General features: G+C 44.9%; 1 protein-coding gene across 4 annotated transcripts in view; it reads left to right on the top strand.

The window, feature by feature from the left end:
• Positions 1-18622, top strand: part of Acvr1 (activin A receptor type 1) — a 119613-nt gene that overhangs the window by 73585 nt on the left and 27406 nt on the right. For 2 of the 4 annotated variants that reach the window (NM_024486.2, NM_001431445.1), the window contains 2 exons: positions 13753-14016; positions 15882-16093. In NM_024486.2, coding sequence (NP_077812.1) covers positions 13753-14016; positions 15882-16093 — 476 coding nt within the window. Of the gene's footprint in view, positions 1-194; positions 268-11589; positions 11647-13752; positions 14017-15881; positions 16094-18622 lie in introns of all 4 variants that reach the window. The other 2 variants (NM_001431446.1, XM_087654607.1) reach the window with 2 other exon arrangements.

Raw genomic sequence — 18622 nt, 5'->3', positions numbered from 1 at the left:
AAGAGAACGCTGTTTCTTACAGCTACCTTTTGACAGTTAGAGGTGACATGGATTGAATAATTAGTATGGTCCAGTTATTGATTCACCGCTTTATATTATGATTTATATAATATTACATATATTGTTTATATATGTTATTATTATTTATTTTTCATAATCCTACCCCACTAAGAGGATTTTTTTTTCTTTTTTAGGCTGTGCCTTTAGATTAGTTAAAGCTCCTGGTGTTACACAGCCAACCCGGGTGTAATATGAGAAATGGTGTCTGTGAGTTTCCACTCTTAATCTCCTTCAAAATTTTGCTATTATTTATCTGTTTGCTTGTTTTGCCGAAAGTTCGTGGCACCCGTGCACATCCGTTTCCTTCTATGGTGCATGCTGGGATTCAGCCCAGTGCAGTTTGTTGGAGAGAGTAAGAAGAGGGCCTGAGACGGCCCATGATAAGGCCCTTTCACCTGGGCTTGTGATTTCCAGGTCTCTTGTCCTACGGGGAATCATCTCTCATTTTCATTATCCCTACAACTCTAGCTGCAGGGAGAGTTTTGTTTGCTCTCACAGAGAAGAGCACTCGAGTTCTAATTACCTGTATATTCTTGCCTTTCCTTTCCACTAATAAGACTAATCACGCTCAAACGTTGGTATTATACCACCAGGGAGAAGGCGGAGTCTCCGACCAAAGTCTCTCCTTCTGTCCCTGTGTGTGTTTGCAGGTGGAAACCATGACACAAAGACTGAACTGGTGCACTGCTTTTCTTTTGGAAGTATTTCAAAGCGGAGACAACCCCCAGTTTATTGACTTGACGAACCACAGTTAGATTTGAAGACAGCAAGGAAGTCCGGACTTAGGCCCGGTTTTGTTACAGATTTTGGCCCTAAATTATTTTCTGTGTTGACTGGATTGTGGTCTTTCCAGACCATCACCACTCAGACTTTCCAGCCCAATTACCCAATGGAGGAGGGAAGGGATAAGTTCAATAGACTTTTTGTTAGGGTCCACAAAGGTGCCCCTCTTTGCCCGTGGGGGGAAGAATAGAATGAACCTTTCTTTGAGTTTCTCGTTACTGAGGCTTCAGGAAGTTCTTGAAGGGGTGAATGAGTGTAAAAGAAACGTCTCAGTATTGAGTCTGTTGCTCCCATTTCTTGTTACTGTCGATTTATCCCTTTTGTTCAGAGCAAAGTCTTTCGCTTTACCATATTATCAAGTTAGTTTATTAAAGGAAAGATGGGAGATGCACTGTGCCCTTTGGCATCAGTGGGACCTAAACAGGACCTTGGATGAAGCTGAACACCCTCCCAAAGTTGCTTCCGTTTTTTTTGTTTGTTTGTTTTGTTTCCGCTTTATCAAGTTTTCTTTTGTAACAAAGTATCTATGAACTGCTGCCAGGGCGAGCAGCTTCACAAAGGTTTCTTTCAGGCGCTCTTCTTTTTTTGGGAAATGTTTGCCTCTACCATGAACTACAGCCATGTCCACTAATTTAAATGGACACTTTAAGAGCAGTGGGTAGGACTCACCAAAAGGAAAGATCAAGTAAATTCGCGAATGGAACAGTGTGCAGGCAGATGGGGCAATTTTGCTTGTGGTCAACAGAGGTATATAGGGCAAAAGCCTCCAACCCTTCTTTCTCTTCTATGAAGGTGGCCTCTAATGTGTGAGAGGCCATTTTCTCTGTAGAAAAACCCATGACACAGGACACAGGACACAGGAGGCCTGTTGGGTGTCGTGTCTGCAACTTTCACTTTTGAGGGAGGAAAAGGTACTGAGAAAAAAAATTAGAAATTAATTTGCAACTCTCAAAGCACTGCTAAGTGCCCTCCGGAAGTCCCCCTGTAGCCTGGGCTGCCCCCAGGCAAGCCTGCACAGATAATGATTATTCCTAATAGTGGTAATTATCCACAACTCAAGCCATTCCAAGATCGTGTGAGACACAAGGCCTTGTGCTTTTCCTAATTCTCACTATGACTCATGACAAGAAACACTTGGGGTAGGACCCAGGGCAAGCACAAAGACCCACATATCTGTAAAGATGGCATCCTGAAACAGCAATTGCTTTTATTCCTCTCCCTTCTTAATTCAACACATTATTTTTTTCACAGAAAAACAAAACAAAAAGCAAAAGAAGTCTAGCTTGTCTTTGCTACTGAGTAATGGGTTAAAACCTTAGCTTTATAGGGAAAAGCCCAATGGGCTCCCTAAAAGTTCTCTGTCAGGAAGTTCTGCTGAACTTTGGGAGGAAGCTTTGACTCCCAATCTTAGCCACTGAAGCTGTTCTAGAATCATCTTGTCTGCCTGTCATTCTTCTTTTCTTCTTCTTCTTCTTCTTCTTCTTCTTCTTCTTCTTCTTCTTCTTCTTCTTCTTCTTCTTCTTCTTCTTCCTCCTCCTCCTCCTCCTCCTCCTCCTCCTCCTCCTCCTCCTCCTTCTTCTTCATCTATTTCTACAATTTCCTTTGTGTTGTGCAACTGTGTGAGTATCTCACTTTTCTGTGTTCTTTATCATACTGTACAACAGAGGCAGACCCCACTTGCATCTTGTTGGTGCAAGGATATACATGAAGCAAGTTGTTCACAGAGTAAGCTTTAGACCAAGGGGCTGAGAGTTGGTCGTGTTCACTGTGTTATCTCTAGTGCCTAAGACATTGGCTCATCCAATGTGGTGGTTTGAATAGGAATGTCCCCCATAGGCTCATATACTTGAATGCTTAGTCACCAGGGAGTTGCGGTTATTTGAGAAGGATTAGGAGGTGTGGCCTTGTTGGAGGAAGTGTGTCACTGGGAGATTTTAAGATTCCAAAAGCCCAGGTCAGGTCTAATCTCTCTCTTTTCCTACATCTCTAGATAAGGATGTAACTCTCAGCTACTGTTCCTGCACAGTGAGTGCCACCATGCTCCTGCTATGCCCTTGACATAGTGATGCTGGGACTATGTAAACAAGCCCCCAATTAAACTCTTTCTTTTATAAGAGATGCCTTGGTCATGGCAGACCAGAAATAGAACAGTGACCAAGACATCTATCATTAGTGATCAGAAAATATTTAACAAGCAAATAAAAAATGTTCTCTGTCTCTCTGTCTCTCTGTCTCTGTCTGTCTGTCTCTCTCTCATACACTCACACACACACACACACACACACACACACACACACACAGACACACACACACACACTATTTATTTTGAGTTTAGAACAAGAGTTGTTTAAGAGCCGTCAGTCAGTGAGTTACCGGTGAACATCAGCTGTGAACACAGCCGCACCTGTTATGCCCATGTAAGAAGTGGATTCTGGTGTCCAGAAGTCACAACCCAGCTGTGTAAACCTTAGGTTAGAGCATAATCCTGGCACTCTCCTTATAGGAGGCTCTCACCTCAGAGGTTGGGGTCGGCAATTCAGGGAGGAAGTGCTGTTAGGACTAACAGACATTGAACCAGCAAGGAAGGCATTCAAGAATTTCTTAAGGCAGTAGATGAGTGGAGTCCGGAGAAGTGGGAGCACTGGGTAAGGGGTGGTAAGAATTGTGGGGAATGAGAGTCAGGAGAGGAATTTCCTCAGGATTGAGACTTTTAGATCCTCAAGAGTGCAGAACTCTGGGCCTAAGGTGATTGCCACTGAAGGCAGAGGTGAGTGACAGACTAGGGTGATGGGGCCATGGCAAGATGAGGAGAAGGAATAAGCTTCCAGGGACTGTACTCCGGCCATCAGGTTTGCACGCTTGCCCACTGGTCCTGTGTCCCTTGCCGACTGCTGCAGTTTTGAAGCAAGCTGATCCACATGTGCTTTCAAAGGCATCCCAAGTAACACAACCAAGAAGGGGCAAGTGGAAAAACAAACAAACAAACAAACAACAGACTTAAATCCACAAAGGAAAGCCCCATCACAGGTTGCACATCAGTAATCAAACTACAATAGCTTAGCAATAATAATCTAATCATTCCACATCCAGTTTTCTTATGGAAACAAGTCTGGGTTGCTGACTTCCCTAGCAACTTTTGCAGGACATTTAAACCCTTCTTAGCTGGCCCTTTGTTCCCAGGTTGCCATGGAGTGTCAACAAGAGCGGCTCAGAATAACCCAGACAGTGAACTGAGAGGTACAGCTTGCTCAGTGGCATGCTGGCTGGCCAGGTTCCACTGTTTTCCTTGCTCTCATCTTGGGAGGAGCAACTGGGCAGCTGGTTCGCTTGGCAGCTGGGCAAGGTGCATGTCTGTTGGCTGCCTGGAGTTTGAAATACAACCAAGACTTGCCTCCCTTCTGAGCACGGCAGCTGATAGCATCTGAAAATGGTTCCCCACGCACCTGTCCCTTTGTATGCTAGCACCTGGCTGGCTGCCATTTAGGACAATGTGGACTCACTTGGTAGACAGGTGAGGTGCCGAGCGGATTTTAATGGTTCGTAGGAAGATCTGGGGATTTTGGTCCTACGTAAAGAATGAGAAGAACAAAAATAAGCAAATAAAAAAAAAGAGGGAGAAATAAAAAGCAAGGGAACAAGTCAAACATTTTGAGCAGGTTTCTGTTATACTTGGTGGGGTCTCAGTGAGCATCTATTTCAAGCATGATTCTGAAGCTTGCCTATCTGTCTGTGCTCAGCTAAATAGTGGTCTAGTAGACTACAGTGTAAGTTTCTCTTAGAAGGAAAAACAGGCATAATTTCTGCTTTAGAAAGTGAAGCCTTGAGTCAACTTGTTTATTTTATCTCATAACTGCTTTCCTTTCCCAGTGATTGTCAGTGGATGGCTCCTGTGAGGTGTCTCCTTGTTAAGCCACTATTTCTCAGGATTGTGGGCTTGTGCGTTTACAGAGTGGAAGCACAGTGTGCTGAACACTGTCTCTCCCTGTCAAACTCTTTCCGGTTCCTTCTGGGTTTTCATTTCTTTAGTGGGCTTAGCATGCCGTGGGGATGGAAGTGGGCTCCGCAAGGAAATACTTCTGAAGTGACGGGTGCTGTTAGAGCTACTATTTAAAAGTGACCCTTCATAGATACTTGGGTTATCTTTAGGCCGTCAGTGATCCTGTGGCTTCAAGAGCCAAAGGGAGTCTGCGGAAACTCTTGCCTCTTGTGTTTAGATATTCTTGCATCCCAGCCAGAGGCCTCGTGACACAGCTCAGATTTAGTGGTGTTCCTCTGCCAAGGTCCAAGATGATTGTAGAAGCTAGGAATGGCTCAGCAGGCTGCAGGGTTGGAGGTGGGAGGATGAAGGAACAGTCCATGCAAGCCATGTGAGAAAGGACTTCTCCTTCCACATTGAGTGTAGGCACTTGGAACATATCTTTGCATTAGGGCTAAAAGGGAGGCTCAAAACAGCCCGAATCCAACCTTCTCATGGCGTATAGTGTCTTTAGTCTATGAGTAATGAGCCAGTTTTCTCCAACGTGTTGACTTTTTGTTTGTTTGTTTGTTTTGATCATTTACATTAGACTGACAGGGAGGGAAGTTTCTGAGGTTGCTAATGTCGACACGAATATGCACGAGGCACATAACGTAGGCAAACGGGAGCATGGGCTTCCGTTGCCGAGAGCCCTCAATGGGACTCTGAACTCTATCACGACTTAGGAGTGAATTGGGAAAACGGGCGGACTATAGAAGTAACAGTCATAGAAGTTTGGACTGTGCTCAAGTTCTTTCTCATTTTCTTAACTGTTAATTACTTTATCCCCATCTAGGGTAGATGAACGAAGTCTTGACCTCACTGTTTCCTTTGCTTCTCAGGGACAGCATAGGGTAGCGAGCAAGAAAAGAGCATTTACCGGTTCAAGACATTTTACCTTCACCGTTGGGCATTAGAGCAGCTCTCTCTAGGACTGTTGATAAGCAAACGGGAGCCCTGCACAATGCTGGAAGAGTTTATCTCTGGCTAAAATATCCGTGAGGGGTAGAAGAATGGGGTAGAAGTTTTCTGTGGTTTCTAGATCCCACATTGATGATCCCGGAGGGGACCTGGCTCCTACCAAAGGCTAGAACAGGACACAGGAAAAGAGCTGCAAAGGTAGGCACTAAGACTTTCAGCCGCTTCTTCATTGGCTAGCCTGAGTGGAGAGGCTCTTGTTTAAAGGTTATTGTCAAACTGAAAATTTCAGTTAAGAACCAGGTGGGAAACCTCAGAGGCAAGCGCACAGAAATGGGAGAAGCAGCAGGATTGGCTGGCCAAGCGGGCACCTTTCCCTATACCACCACAGTGTCCAGGCTGCAATGGAGGAGTCCCCAAGACTCCTGATCCCATCGCTTTCCAAAGCCAAAGAGAACAACTTCTCTGAACTATTCATAATCCACTGGGACCTCGGCCTTCTTCCTCCAGGCTCTGTCATGCTCCCTAAAGTGTAGTTTTGCTCAGACACTGGCACTGGCGTGAGAACAACGGTGATATATTTGGCCGGTGAAGATAACTCTTCTAAATGCAATTCCTTTCAGGCCTGTAACCCTTTGTTCTGTGAAGCATTGCTTCAAGAGGCTTGAGGACAAAGTGAAGAGGTATCTTGTGTGTTGTTTTTTTTTTTTCCCCCAGGTTGGGGAGTTGCCTGGGTTGAATAAAGCCAAGCCTGTGCTGCTTTAAGAGGGTTGTAAGAAACAAGGAAAAGCCTGACCAATATCGTGTATGGCCACTACCCATAATAATCCCTCCGACACTTGGGCACAGGCTGAACTTCTGAAGGTGTAGCTGCTGTAATAGGCTTAATGTGTGTGGATTATTTCAGGGACAAGGAGTCAGCCCAGGCACAAATTAAACAGATGGCACTTCCCCCGCTACCCAACTTGGCTTCGGCAGTTCAATGTAGAATGACTTAGGGATTCCTCGTCCCCTGCAGCAAGGCAAAGAGGGGAAAGTGGGAACTCACTCTTTCCTATTCCCTCCTAACTTACCACTAGAAAAAAGACCAGGGGCGAGTGTTCTCTGTGGGGGCAGCCAGGTGCTGTGTGGATCTCTTTAAACTGATTGGCCTTGAAGGCACTTACTGTGTGTTAATGACCTTGATCACAGGAGCATCCTAGCAGGCCAACGTCCACAAAGCAGCCAGCCAAGTGAAGACCACCCGCAAAGCCCAGCTGTTTTATGAGTGCATTAAAGAGTTCCTTATTTAAGGAAACTCTTACCTTTTATTTCTGGCCTCTGGTAAACAAACAAGCTCACAAACACACACACACACACACACACACACACACACACACACACACAATCTTACGTTCTCATAGAAAGTACTGATTTTCCACACATCAGGAGCCCAAGCAGTGAACAGATGCGATGGTGTGACGGGCCCCGCTAGGAAGAAATGATTTGCACGGACATGCCAGTAGGTGACTAAACTGTGCCTGAAGATCCGTGTTGACATTTGAAGACTTTATGACCACAGTCTGCTCTGAAAACACTTTCAGGTCTCTTCGTACCCCTGAATGTCTTCTGTGAATGGAAAATTCATGCTGAAAGCAAATGTCCACCGGCTTGGTGCTGCCAACTACGGAGGCTGCTGCTGGTAGCGGTGGGTTCCGTCCTCATGTGGTTGAGCATCAGAGCAAAGGGCTGTGGGAGCCATCGGTCCTGGAAGATTCAAGTGCTGGGCTCAAGCAGGCAAAGTGCGATCCTCTGAGTAGATTCAGCTGTCTGTGAGGGAGTAGCCATCCATATGGAAGGGGTCCATAAAGCAAGCGCCTGAGATTCTGTACCAGAAAGAAGCCTCCTGAGGACTCCCAGGTTCTGAAGAGGGCAGGGTAGAGAGCTGGATGAGTCAGACTATGTAGTCTGTCTTGCAAATAATGGAAGCCAGAGACCATCAGGCCTGAGCGGTTGCATGAATGGGCATGCCACTCACAGAGCTAGAGAACGCTCGGAGGAGGAGCACATTTCCAGTAGCTGCATCCTGAGTTCACAGGTCTTGCTCGGACTTTCCTGTTGTTCTAGTCCACAGTCTTTTTTGACTATCTCTCTTCTCTCATAATTCTTGAAATGTATTTGTTTTTGTTTCTTGGCTTTACCACTTGACTAAGTATCAAAGTATCAGTATTTCTGCTTTTTTTTTGTTGTTTTTTGTTTTTTGTTTTTGTTTGTTTGTTTTTGTTGTTATTGTTGTTTAAGATGTCCTAAAGGACTATTTGGAGCATTTGGGCCCCTGGTGTATATTGTCCCTGAGTGTATGTAGCCTGCATTCTTGCCAGAGGATCAAGTGCCCTTCAGTAGGCATTCCGGATAGACCTTTGTGTTTCTGTCTGAGGAGCAGGCTTGCTGGCAATGAAACCTGGCATTGCAAAATCCTTCCTTAAGCCTTTGTTTAATGCCAGAGATCTCAAATGCTTGCAGATATTGGAGAGGTGCCAAGCAGTGCTCCCAGATTAGGAGACGGGTGGAAGGACTCCCATAATCTATAAACCTAATATAAACCGCCATTTCAAATGAATGAATCGTTTGGACTGCTGGAAGGAGGCCAAGGATGTTTGGAGTTCCCTTTTTTAGCTTCTACAACTTCTGCACTATTGGGCTTTTGCAACCACCTTCTAATTACCGCGTTATTATTTGGGCCACTTCGAAGTAAACTCGTTAAGAACTCAGCCTGTCCCCTTTTGCTGACCCTTAGCATGGGGTCCTGCCTCATCTGTCTTGTATCAAAGGTCTTAATGGGAGATGTGGGCTTTCACGCACCCTATAGAATGAGAAATCTGTTTGAGTGCCTTAAGCATTATGTCGCACACCACCAGGTCCACAGAGACAGAGGCGGCTGCAGTGCGATGCCTCCACTGCTGAAGTCCCAGGTCAGCACAGATGGGAATGATTTTACTACGGAGCACAAGATGGTCCCATTGCTCTGCTTCTTGCTTTACCAGTCTGGAGTCATCTCCTAGTAGGTGTGTCCAGATGGTGAGCTGAGCCTTGCCCAGAACAAGAAAAATCCTTTTATAAAGAGTTGGCTGCTGTGAACTCCTAGGGACTCCCAGCTTGTGCTACTGGCTTTGCAGAACGGCCTCCATCTTCCACCACCCTGGTGGTTCCTCCCTGGAAGAGGGGAAGCAACCGATCTCTGTGGTCAGAATTCTCCAGTCGGTTCCCAGCCAGCTCCAGCTGTGAGCATTTTCACACGGCCCTGGTTCTGGTGATACAAAGAGCAAAGAGCGAACTGAGCCAGCCATAACACTGAGTAATGCCGGGAGGTGCCTTCTAGAACAAACAATGTGGGTGAGCTGTGCAGAGGGAATACCTCTGGCATGACATTTAAATTACTGAATTATTTAAATGAATGTCAATTAGGCAGAGGAGGCTTGCTGCCTTCTGCCAGGGCACTTCCTGGTTATTCACACAGGCAGGTGTAAAACTTTATTCACTTCTGATATCACACTTCCTGCTGGACCCTGGAGGAACGGCACAGGACACAGTTATCTACTTCTTGACGTCAACTGTATTGATATCAGGGTCTGAGAGGTTCAGAACTCACACATTCTTATGGGTAGCTTTTAAAGGTATCCCCTAGCCCAACACCCAGCCCAAATAAAATATTACAGGCCCACACATGTTATAGTGAATGTTGAGTTTGACCAGACTGAAAAAGTGAGTCATGGGCACTTTGAGGCTTGCTGTATCTCTAAGAGTAGTAGATATTAAAACCTAAGCACGTTCTACCTTCTGCCTTCCTTTAAGCCTTTGCTGAGTTAGTAATTCTAATTCAGAAAATCACTTTGGCATCTCTTCAAACTAACCCAAGCTACCAGATGAAATTGCCATAGTGTGTGTGTGTGTGTGTGTGTGTGTGTGTCTGTGTGTATCTCTGTGTGTGTCTCTGTGTGTCTGTGTGTGTGTGTATGTCTCTGTGTGTGTGTCTGTGTGTGTGTCTTTGTGTGTATCTGTGTGTGTGTATGTCTATATGTGCATGTGTCTGTGTGTGTGTGTCTGTGTCTGTGTGTGTGTGTGTGAGGGAACATCATTCTTAAATTATGAATTTAAGGTTTTCATTTATATTTGTGTTTGTATAAAATAGGCACATAAAGGATTTACTAATTCATTTTATGGGAATGTACCAGTTAAGGAAATGACTCTGTGTGTGTGTGTGTGTGTGTGTGTGTGTGTGTGTGTGTGCGCGTTTGTCTGTGTGTGTGTCTGTATGTGTGTGTGTCTGTGTGTGTGTGTGAGGGAAGATCATTCTTAAATTATGAATTTAAGGTTTTCATTTATATTTGTGTTTGTAAAAAATAAGCACATAAAGGATTTGCTAATTCGTTTTATGGGAATGTACCAGTTAAGGAAATGAACTGTTGGGAGGACAGCATAAGGAAACCAGATTTGGGGAAGGTTTTGTATTCAGGCTGACTGGGCCTGGTTCCATATCAAAGATGGAGTTAATCGCTGTATCCCATTAATGACTATTCTCCCTTTGCCACTTTTCTATGTTCTGAGTGCAGAGAGCAAGGGGATGTAAACCACGGGTTTTGACATTCGAGTGACAAGAGTCACCAACAGAAAGGCAGTCCAGTCTGTAACTCTTATCTCTGCACAACTGTATAAAGAATGTAGGCGGTCGAGGGAGACTTAATGAGACTCTGCAGGAGTGAATACTGATTAGGGTTAATGCTGCTTCACGCCTGTGCGTACTGCACAAGTGGGTTTAGAGAGCTGAATTTCACAACATGTTAGAGTCACTTGAGCCTTCTTGCTTCTGGTGAAATTCTTTAGGTCATAGTCCAAACATCTGTCAGACCCTCTATCTATTATCCTGTGGAAAGCAAGAGCCCTTGGGAAAGTGATGTTTTTTCCTATGTCTATGGATATAGAGTTTAACTTAGGCTGCAACTCTGAAACTCGCTCACACTAAGAACATACTGTAAGAAGCACAAAGTGCGACTCTTCGGCGCCCTGGACCATACATTTGTGTGCATTGGTTCACTTCTTTATTTATTGGGATGCTGTAGATCAGTGGTTCTTGCTCTGGGTTGTGGCCCCGTTGGGGGTTGAATGACCCCTTCATAAGGGTTGCTCGAGATCATTGGAAAACACAAATATTTACATTACAGTTTGTAACTGTAGCAAAATTATAGTTATGAAGTAGCAATGTCCCAGTTAGTGTTTCTATCCTTTGAACTCTTATAAAGGAAAACATTTGATGGGGCTGGCTTACAGGTTCAGAGGTTTAGGGAGGAGAAAGTCAATGAGACACTAGACCTTTCTTAAGCTTCAAAGTCAAACCCCTAGGTGACACTTCTCCAACAAAGCCACATCTACTTCAATAAGGCCACACCTCTTAATAGTGCCACTCCCTATTGGCCTATGGGGGCCATTTTTATTCAGATCACCACAAGCAACAAAAATAATGTTACGGTTTGGGGTGGGGCATGTCACCACAACATGAGAAACTATATTAAAGGGTTGCAGTCTTCGGACGGTTGACAAGTATCGCTGTAGGTAAATCGGGGGTACTTCTCTCATGCATCATGTGCTCCTCTGTGAGCTGTACCCCCATTCTCTGACCATCCATTCTATAGGCTCAGCGATGAATGAGATCTTTACAGTTTGTTGTTATTTATGGTAGTTCATATATGCAATACGGTGACTAGATGTATTTGGTTAGCCATTATCACTCTGTGAAATTGCCACTCTTTATCTTATTTTCATTTACCTCTTCCTTACAGCACTAACTCTTCATTCCCCAACCCAGTATCAGCCAGATGTACTTCCCAGTACCTTAGGTATGTTATTGGATACATATGATTAAAAATTATTAACAATGAACGTGTGTTTTGAATTTGCACCAGTTGCCTTTTTTAAAATAAATAGTCATTTAACTCTCTTTCAGGCCACACACAAATCGAGGTGACGATATTAACTTCCTCCATAACTCCCCTCCCCTGTTCAGTTCCTTCCAAAGAGTGGTGACATGTTGGGCACATGGCTGGCAGGTCTTGGCCCAGCTTGACTCCACTCGAGAGTGGCAAGCATGTCTAGACTCCCTAGAAATATTACCTCTCTTTTGATAAGTATAAACTTCTTGCTAGATTGTGTCAAACAAAGACTATCTCTTTGCTCATTAAAGTTTTTCACTCATTAAACATGTCAGAAGGCTCCTGAGTCTCGGGGTTAGACTGGTGACGTACTTAGCACCAGCAGTGGCTATTTTGGATATTTTGCTTTCCGGCACGTCTTCGCTTTGGGATGAGCCCCTTGTGGTTTTCAGAAGAACTTGCAAGGCGATTATAAGCAGAAGGCTGTGTCTGTGTGTCTGCATGTACTTCCATTGTGGGATGTAGCACCCACACGGCAGCGGGCAGTGAATTGTATTTCCACTTCTTTGAAGAGGGAAGAAAAAGATTAGCAACACTTTTCTTTCTTTTTGAGATAACCCACATCTCTATACACACCCACACAAATCTGTGTAAGTGAACTTGACATTTTTACTTTAAGGTCTTCTCTTAAAAGCACTGCCATCCAATTCCCAATCTCTCTCTCTCTCTCTCTCTCTCTCTCTCTCTCTCTCTCTCTCACACACACACACACACACACACACACACACACACACACACACATACACACACAGAGAGACACTCTCTCTCTCTTTCCCTCTTTCTGTCTTAAAAGGCAGTTATCTCACAGACATGCTGATCAGAGAGGTGAGCCCCTCTGTGTCACAGACATTGGGAGAGAGCTCTGGAGGCTGGGTTTCCTTGAGTAGAGCTTTGGTGACTGTGGCCTTGGCTAAGGAATAGCCTTTAGGGCTGTACTGTGTACGCTTTGTCTTCCCTTTCCCTCCCTGCTGACTGAAAGTGTTGGAAGGAGCAAGTCTGAACTCATCATCCCAGTGAGGGAGGAGGGAAGCGAGACGTGAAAACGGAACTGCAAATAAGTGTTTTTCAGACGACAGCAGGGAGGGTGAGGGCTGATGGTGTGGCCTCCCCTGTGACTGCTCTGCATCTTGGCATCACTGGGGACGACCTGGTCTCTGGTGCTACCTGATATGTAATTGTTAAATATAGCTTCCTTCCCTTTGTTTAGGTCCTTGGCCTGAGTATTTAAAGCTAGTTTGTTTTTTGTTTGTTTGTTTTTTATTTTCCTTCTCGTTGTTCCTTACCAGTTGACAATTCCTTTTTGGTTTTTCAAGACAGAGTTTTTCTGTGTAGCCCTTGGCTATCCTGGTACTTACTCTGTAGACCAGGCTGGCCTCAGACTCACGGAGATCTGCCTGCCTCTGCCTCCTGAGTTCTGGGATTGGAGACATACATCACCACTCCTGGCTATCAGTAGACAATCCTTAAGAAGTATTCGTTAGAATTTTAACCAGTGTGCAAACACCAGCGTTATCATCACAAGTGGCCTAGTGTCAGACTCTGTTATAAGTATGTTCTGAAGCAGTTACGTTCTGAGGCATCATTTGCTGACAAGTGCAGAGCTAACAGGAGCTGGTGCTAAGTATCGCCAAGTATTTATTTAGGAGCCATTTTTTTTTTTTTTTGTATAAAATAAAGGTGCCAGACGTCATATTCCCATCAAGTATTTAGTTTAGAAGCTAGAAGTAGGGATATGGGGAAGGGGCTCTATGTCAGGAGTCTGGGCATCTCAATGCTCATCTCCATGCTAACATAATCCTGAAGGGGATGGACGCACAACATAGATACGTTCATAGACTGAGATGAAATTATTTGTTTGAGTGACAACCCGGAGTGTAGACGCTGGTCAGTGTTGATGGTTCTGTGATTGGGTTTGGGGTGATCTTAGGGAAACCTGTTTTTTTTTTTAACCCCCCCTCAGGAAGGGATGAAGCTCATAGAACTGAATTGTCTCTCCTTACCTCTCCTTTGCAGATGAGGAGCCCAAGGTCAACCCGAAGCTTTACATGTGTGTGTGTGAGGGCCTCTCCTGCGGGAACGAGGACCACTGTGAGGGCCAGCAGTGTTTTTCCTCCCTGAGCGTCAATGATGGCTTCCGCGTCTACCAGAAGGGCTGCTTTCAGGTCTATGAGCAGGGGAAGATGACGTGTAAGACCCCGCCGTCGCCTGGCCAGGCTGTGGAGTGCTGCCAAGGGGACTGGTGCAACAGGAACGTCACGGCCCGGCTGCCCACTAAAGGTTCCCACGGCTCCTTCCTTTTCTAGATCAAGGGGTTTTGTGAGCGTCGCCCCAAGTCTGTGTGGGTTAAGGATCTGCGTAGCCAGAAGCAATTCTTCCTACTCGCTGAACCAGAGCTGACGGGGCCGTGGAAGGTCACTCTGGGTGAGGTAAACAAAGGCATAGCCTTTGGAATCTAAAAGGAGAAGGACATTTTGGGAAAGCGAATGATGGGACATGCATCCGGAAGGTGGGTGTATAGGGGATGGATCTGCTGAGCACGGGTCACCATGAACAGGTGTGTAGGCCATGTGTGTTGCAAGAGAAGTAGGAACACTAGCTCGGTGCTTGTGCGAAGTGCCTTTCCCTTGTTAAGAAGGTGATAAAGGAAAGCTTGCTCAGCCTTCCAAATCAGATCCCTAGCCTTCTGCAACAGAAGGCAGATGTGGTTGTGCATGAGCCCTGAAGTTAGGCGATTTCCCCTCATGCATTTCTTATGGATTCTGAGTCCTTCGGTAGTCGGTCTCTCTCTGCAACTCTTTTCTCATATGGTGAAATCTCATTGGCTATCTCACATGGCTGTCAATATCAATATAGGCCTGCCTCAAGCCAAATTTATTCCTGTTATATATATATATATGTGTGTGTGTATATATATATCTATATCTATATCTATATCTATATCTATATCTATATATATATATATATATATATATATACTACCTCTTACTAAGTTTAATTATATGATTTTTGTACTCATGGAAGAAGGAAAGCACAAACGGGGTAAGAGAGGACACTCAGAGCCTTCACTGCAAGGACTGTCACAAGGCAGGAAACCAAAGAGCCAATAGGTCACGTGGCAGTTTTGATCACTTTAGGGCAGATAGAACAGGCTACATCGGGATATAAAAACTAAGTTGAACACAAGGGTTTGAAAAAGAAGGATTGAATCTTTAAGTAACTAACTCAAGGGTTATTTCCTTAAGCTCAGTGTTTTAATTCTTTACTAACATAATGGAAGTCAGGAAGATGTGTCTGTATTCACACAAAGTCCTCGTCAGCGTGAAGATCTGCACGAACACATTATGCTACACATTAAGCTTCACACGTTTACTTATGGATTTACTTATTTATGTTTTCGTGTGTGTGCAAGCCCTGCATTTGCCCATGTGTGCTGAGCGTGTCAGAGGACACCTTGTGGGAATTGGTTCTCTTATTGTGTGGGTTCCAGGGATCAAACTCAGGCTGTCAGGCTTCGCCGCAACTCCTCTGACCCCTGAGCCGTTTCACTCTCCCCACACCCTGTGCTTTCATAGAAGGCATTCCCTGGAAGGAATGTCCCATTTGAGAGGCCACGATATCTGTCATATATTAAATTGCTTTTATACATATTCATGCATGTGACATGCGCTATAGAGTCCTAGCCTGATTCTCAGGACTTGGGAGGAAACAATATAAAGGACCCTTAAGTCGAGAGCGGATCGCTGCAGGGAACACTGAGGCAGGCAAAGCTTAGGGAAGACATCAGCACTTTCTCACTGGAATATTACGGTATCATAGCGTCCGTCAGGGCTTGTTGTATTTGCAATCCACGTTACTAAGAGTTAACATCAAGGATTATATATTTAAGAAGCTCTTAAGCAGTCATGCATCAATACAGTGGATTCTTGGTGGAATCCTTCCTAAACCCCAGTTCTGGTTAATTGATTGATCACTTAAATGAGCGTCTGAGCCCTTGGCTAAATATTAGGAAGTATTTTAGCTGTAAGTTGCTTTGATACGTGAGATTGTTTGGTCAGGATCAGGAGTCGTTTCTTAGGATATTGGTAAATTACAGGAAAACTGTGGTTCCCGTGGCCACTTACCCCTTTCTTCCCATTCCCCAGGGAAATCCTTCCCTGGATCGCAGAACTTCCACCTGGAAGTTGGCCTTATCATCCTCTCCGTGGTGTTTGCGGTATGCCTTTTCGCTTGCATCCTTGGCGTTGCTCTCAGGAAGTTTAAAAGGCGCAATCAAGAGCGCCTGAACCCCAGAGACGTGGAGTATGGTACTATCGAAGGGCTCATCACCACCAACGTCGGAGATAGCACTCTAGCGGTGAGTCTGTGACCCCAGAGGGAGGCCTAGGAACAGCGGCATGGAGGTGGACATTTCCTTATTTCCAGTGTGCAAAGCCAGCAGTGACTACTACGAAGACATGTGACTAGTCACTGGGCTGACAGCCAAGCAGATGGGAGCACCTGGTATAAGAATATGACTGCTGTCAATAAGAGAATCCAGTTCCGACAGACCCTGAAGGAACAGGGCTCAGAGAGTTTACACTAGTAGATTCTCGGCGGTGACTTTTCTTTGGAGAATGTGGGGAAACAGGACAAAGAATGGTTGGCAGACTGGAGATTCAGAGGACTTGAGGTGGTGTCACTCGGCTCCTCTATTTGTAACAACAGGCATTTGTTAAGGTAGCATCTTTTCATTATGATTAAGAAATCCCTTTCCTTTTAGATTATGAGTAGGCGCCATAGTTTAGAGACTTGACATCTCCAGAAGTCGCCATTAAGTTTTTGATGCTCCAGTACTGCCCCCTTGTGGAGTGCAGTCAGCTGGCTGAACCAGGGCCCTCCAGTACAACTATGTGCACGTAGCACATACAGAATTTAAAATGCTTTAATAGCTTAACAAAAAAAAAAATAGGGGGGAAAGCAAACCATTTATACCTTTTATCATTTCACCAAACAATAAAATGATTGATATTTTCCATAAGTTTCCAAAGTCATTTACACGATGCATACATCTAGACACACACTTACCCCACCCCACCCCACCCCCCTTTAGTTTACTTCTTCAGCATAGAAGATGCTTTTATTTATAGATTTGAAAATTTCTTCCTGGCCAGTGAGGTGGCTCCGAGGGTCAAGATGCTCACTGCTGAGCCTAATGACCTAAATTTAATCCCCAGGCCTCACGTGGTAGGAAACCAACTCCCACAAGCTGTCTTCTGACTTCCAAATATGTACGGTTGCAAGGCTGTCCCCGGCCCCCAATAAATAAGCCAACAAGTACGTGCAGCAGAAGTTTAAAATCACGCGTGTGTTTTAAAGCTCTAGCTCGACACTGCGAGTGTTCCTTTAGTTACTCTTCTGAACCTTTAGTTAAGTCAGGGAAGTAGGTCACTCCCCATAAGCAGCCTACTATAGAGCGTGCAAAAGAAGAAGGTAGAGACATTCTCCATGGATACTACATGGTCTCTCTGAAGAAAGACAAAGCTCCGTGGGTGTTAGGTGCGAACGATACAACCAAATCCGCTCTCTCCTTGTCACAACCCAGCGAGCCGCAAGTCAATCAAGTTATCTTTGTAACTCGATTCAGGCTGTTTAATGCTATGCTCCCACCTCATGCCTGAAGGCTGGCCCCACTACTCGACAAGTCTGTGAGTGCCTGGGGGTTCTGTAACTGGGCTTGCTCTCCAACTGTCTTTTGTTGTTTTCCTGGAAAAGGTGTACCCTGAACAACGGCCATGGTTAGCTCACCTGCAGCCATTCCTGTAAGTCAGGTGTCAGCTGCTGATGCCAGATACAGACTGGGAACTATCTTGCTCTGATCGAACGAGAAAGGAACAAGTTAACCTGTGTACACCCTTCTGTGTACCCATTTGAGTTGTGGCGTGGTGGAGCTTGGAGGAAGGGTGTACCCTGTTTTCATGAAACGTTTGCTCAGAAATCTGTTTTAAGGTTTAGGGGAGAGGGGGTGGGTCTATGGGGTTTTGTAGCAGGAAAACGTGAGGATGGTTCCCCGACAAAGCTTCAGCAAAGCAAGATCCTAACGTAGATTAGTCAGAACCGTGTTCCTCAGAGCTGCTAACATGTCTAATTACTAGGGGCAGTAATTGGAATATCTAGTGTAAATTACTGTTTAAATAGCTTTTAGGATTTTGAAATCGGAATGAAAGCCTGCGCCAAAACAGTCTTCTCAACACAACCCAGCCACGCAGCTGACAGAATGTCACCATATAATGACATAGTAAGGAATAACGAGATGTCCTTATTTGCTTATTTAAACAATATGTTCATTTACATAACCTTGCTGAAGCTCGCCCACGGCGGGGGCTTCAGGAGTTGAGGTAGGTAGGTCTTTATGAGTCTTTGGTTGATTTCGTGACCCCCACCCCCCCGAATCTGTGAACTTAATTAGAACCAAAACTATGTCTGCATCATGGAAAAGCAACAGCTTAATATGCAGAGCTGGTTTTTTATTTTTTTCTCAAAAATAATTGAATGAATAGAGACACCAAGCAGGGCAAGAGGAAATCGTCGGGGAGTCATGAAGCCTGTTTCATCTATATTCATTTTCTTCTTGATTATCCTTTTGTGGCTTTAAGGGTTCTGAATTTCTCGTGTTGAGTGTTTAGCCATTGGTAATTTTACTGATCAACAGTATTGCACAGTGGCACTTCATAGAGAGGAGAGAAGATGAAATTCACAGAAATCTATGTGTTGCGTCAACGGGCCAGCTTATGTGTTGGGAAAAGAAGAACTTTGGGCAGGGTCAGCCTTCCCACCATCACTGTGGCTGTAAGGCTGTACATTAGAGACGGTCCAGGCCAGGTCTTGCTGCTGGGCCTTTGCTGAG

The sequence above is a fragment of the Rattus norvegicus genome, chromosome 3 (assembly GCF_021556685.1).
Source record: "Rattus norvegicus strain SHRSP/BbbUtx chromosome 3, alternate assembly SHRSP_T2T, whole genome shotgun sequence".
NCBI lineage: Eukaryota > Metazoa > Chordata > Mammalia > Rodentia > Muridae > Rattus > Rattus norvegicus.
The sequence above is the reverse complement of the archived record's forward strand: the minus strand, read 5'-3'. Positions and strand labels throughout refer to the sequence as shown.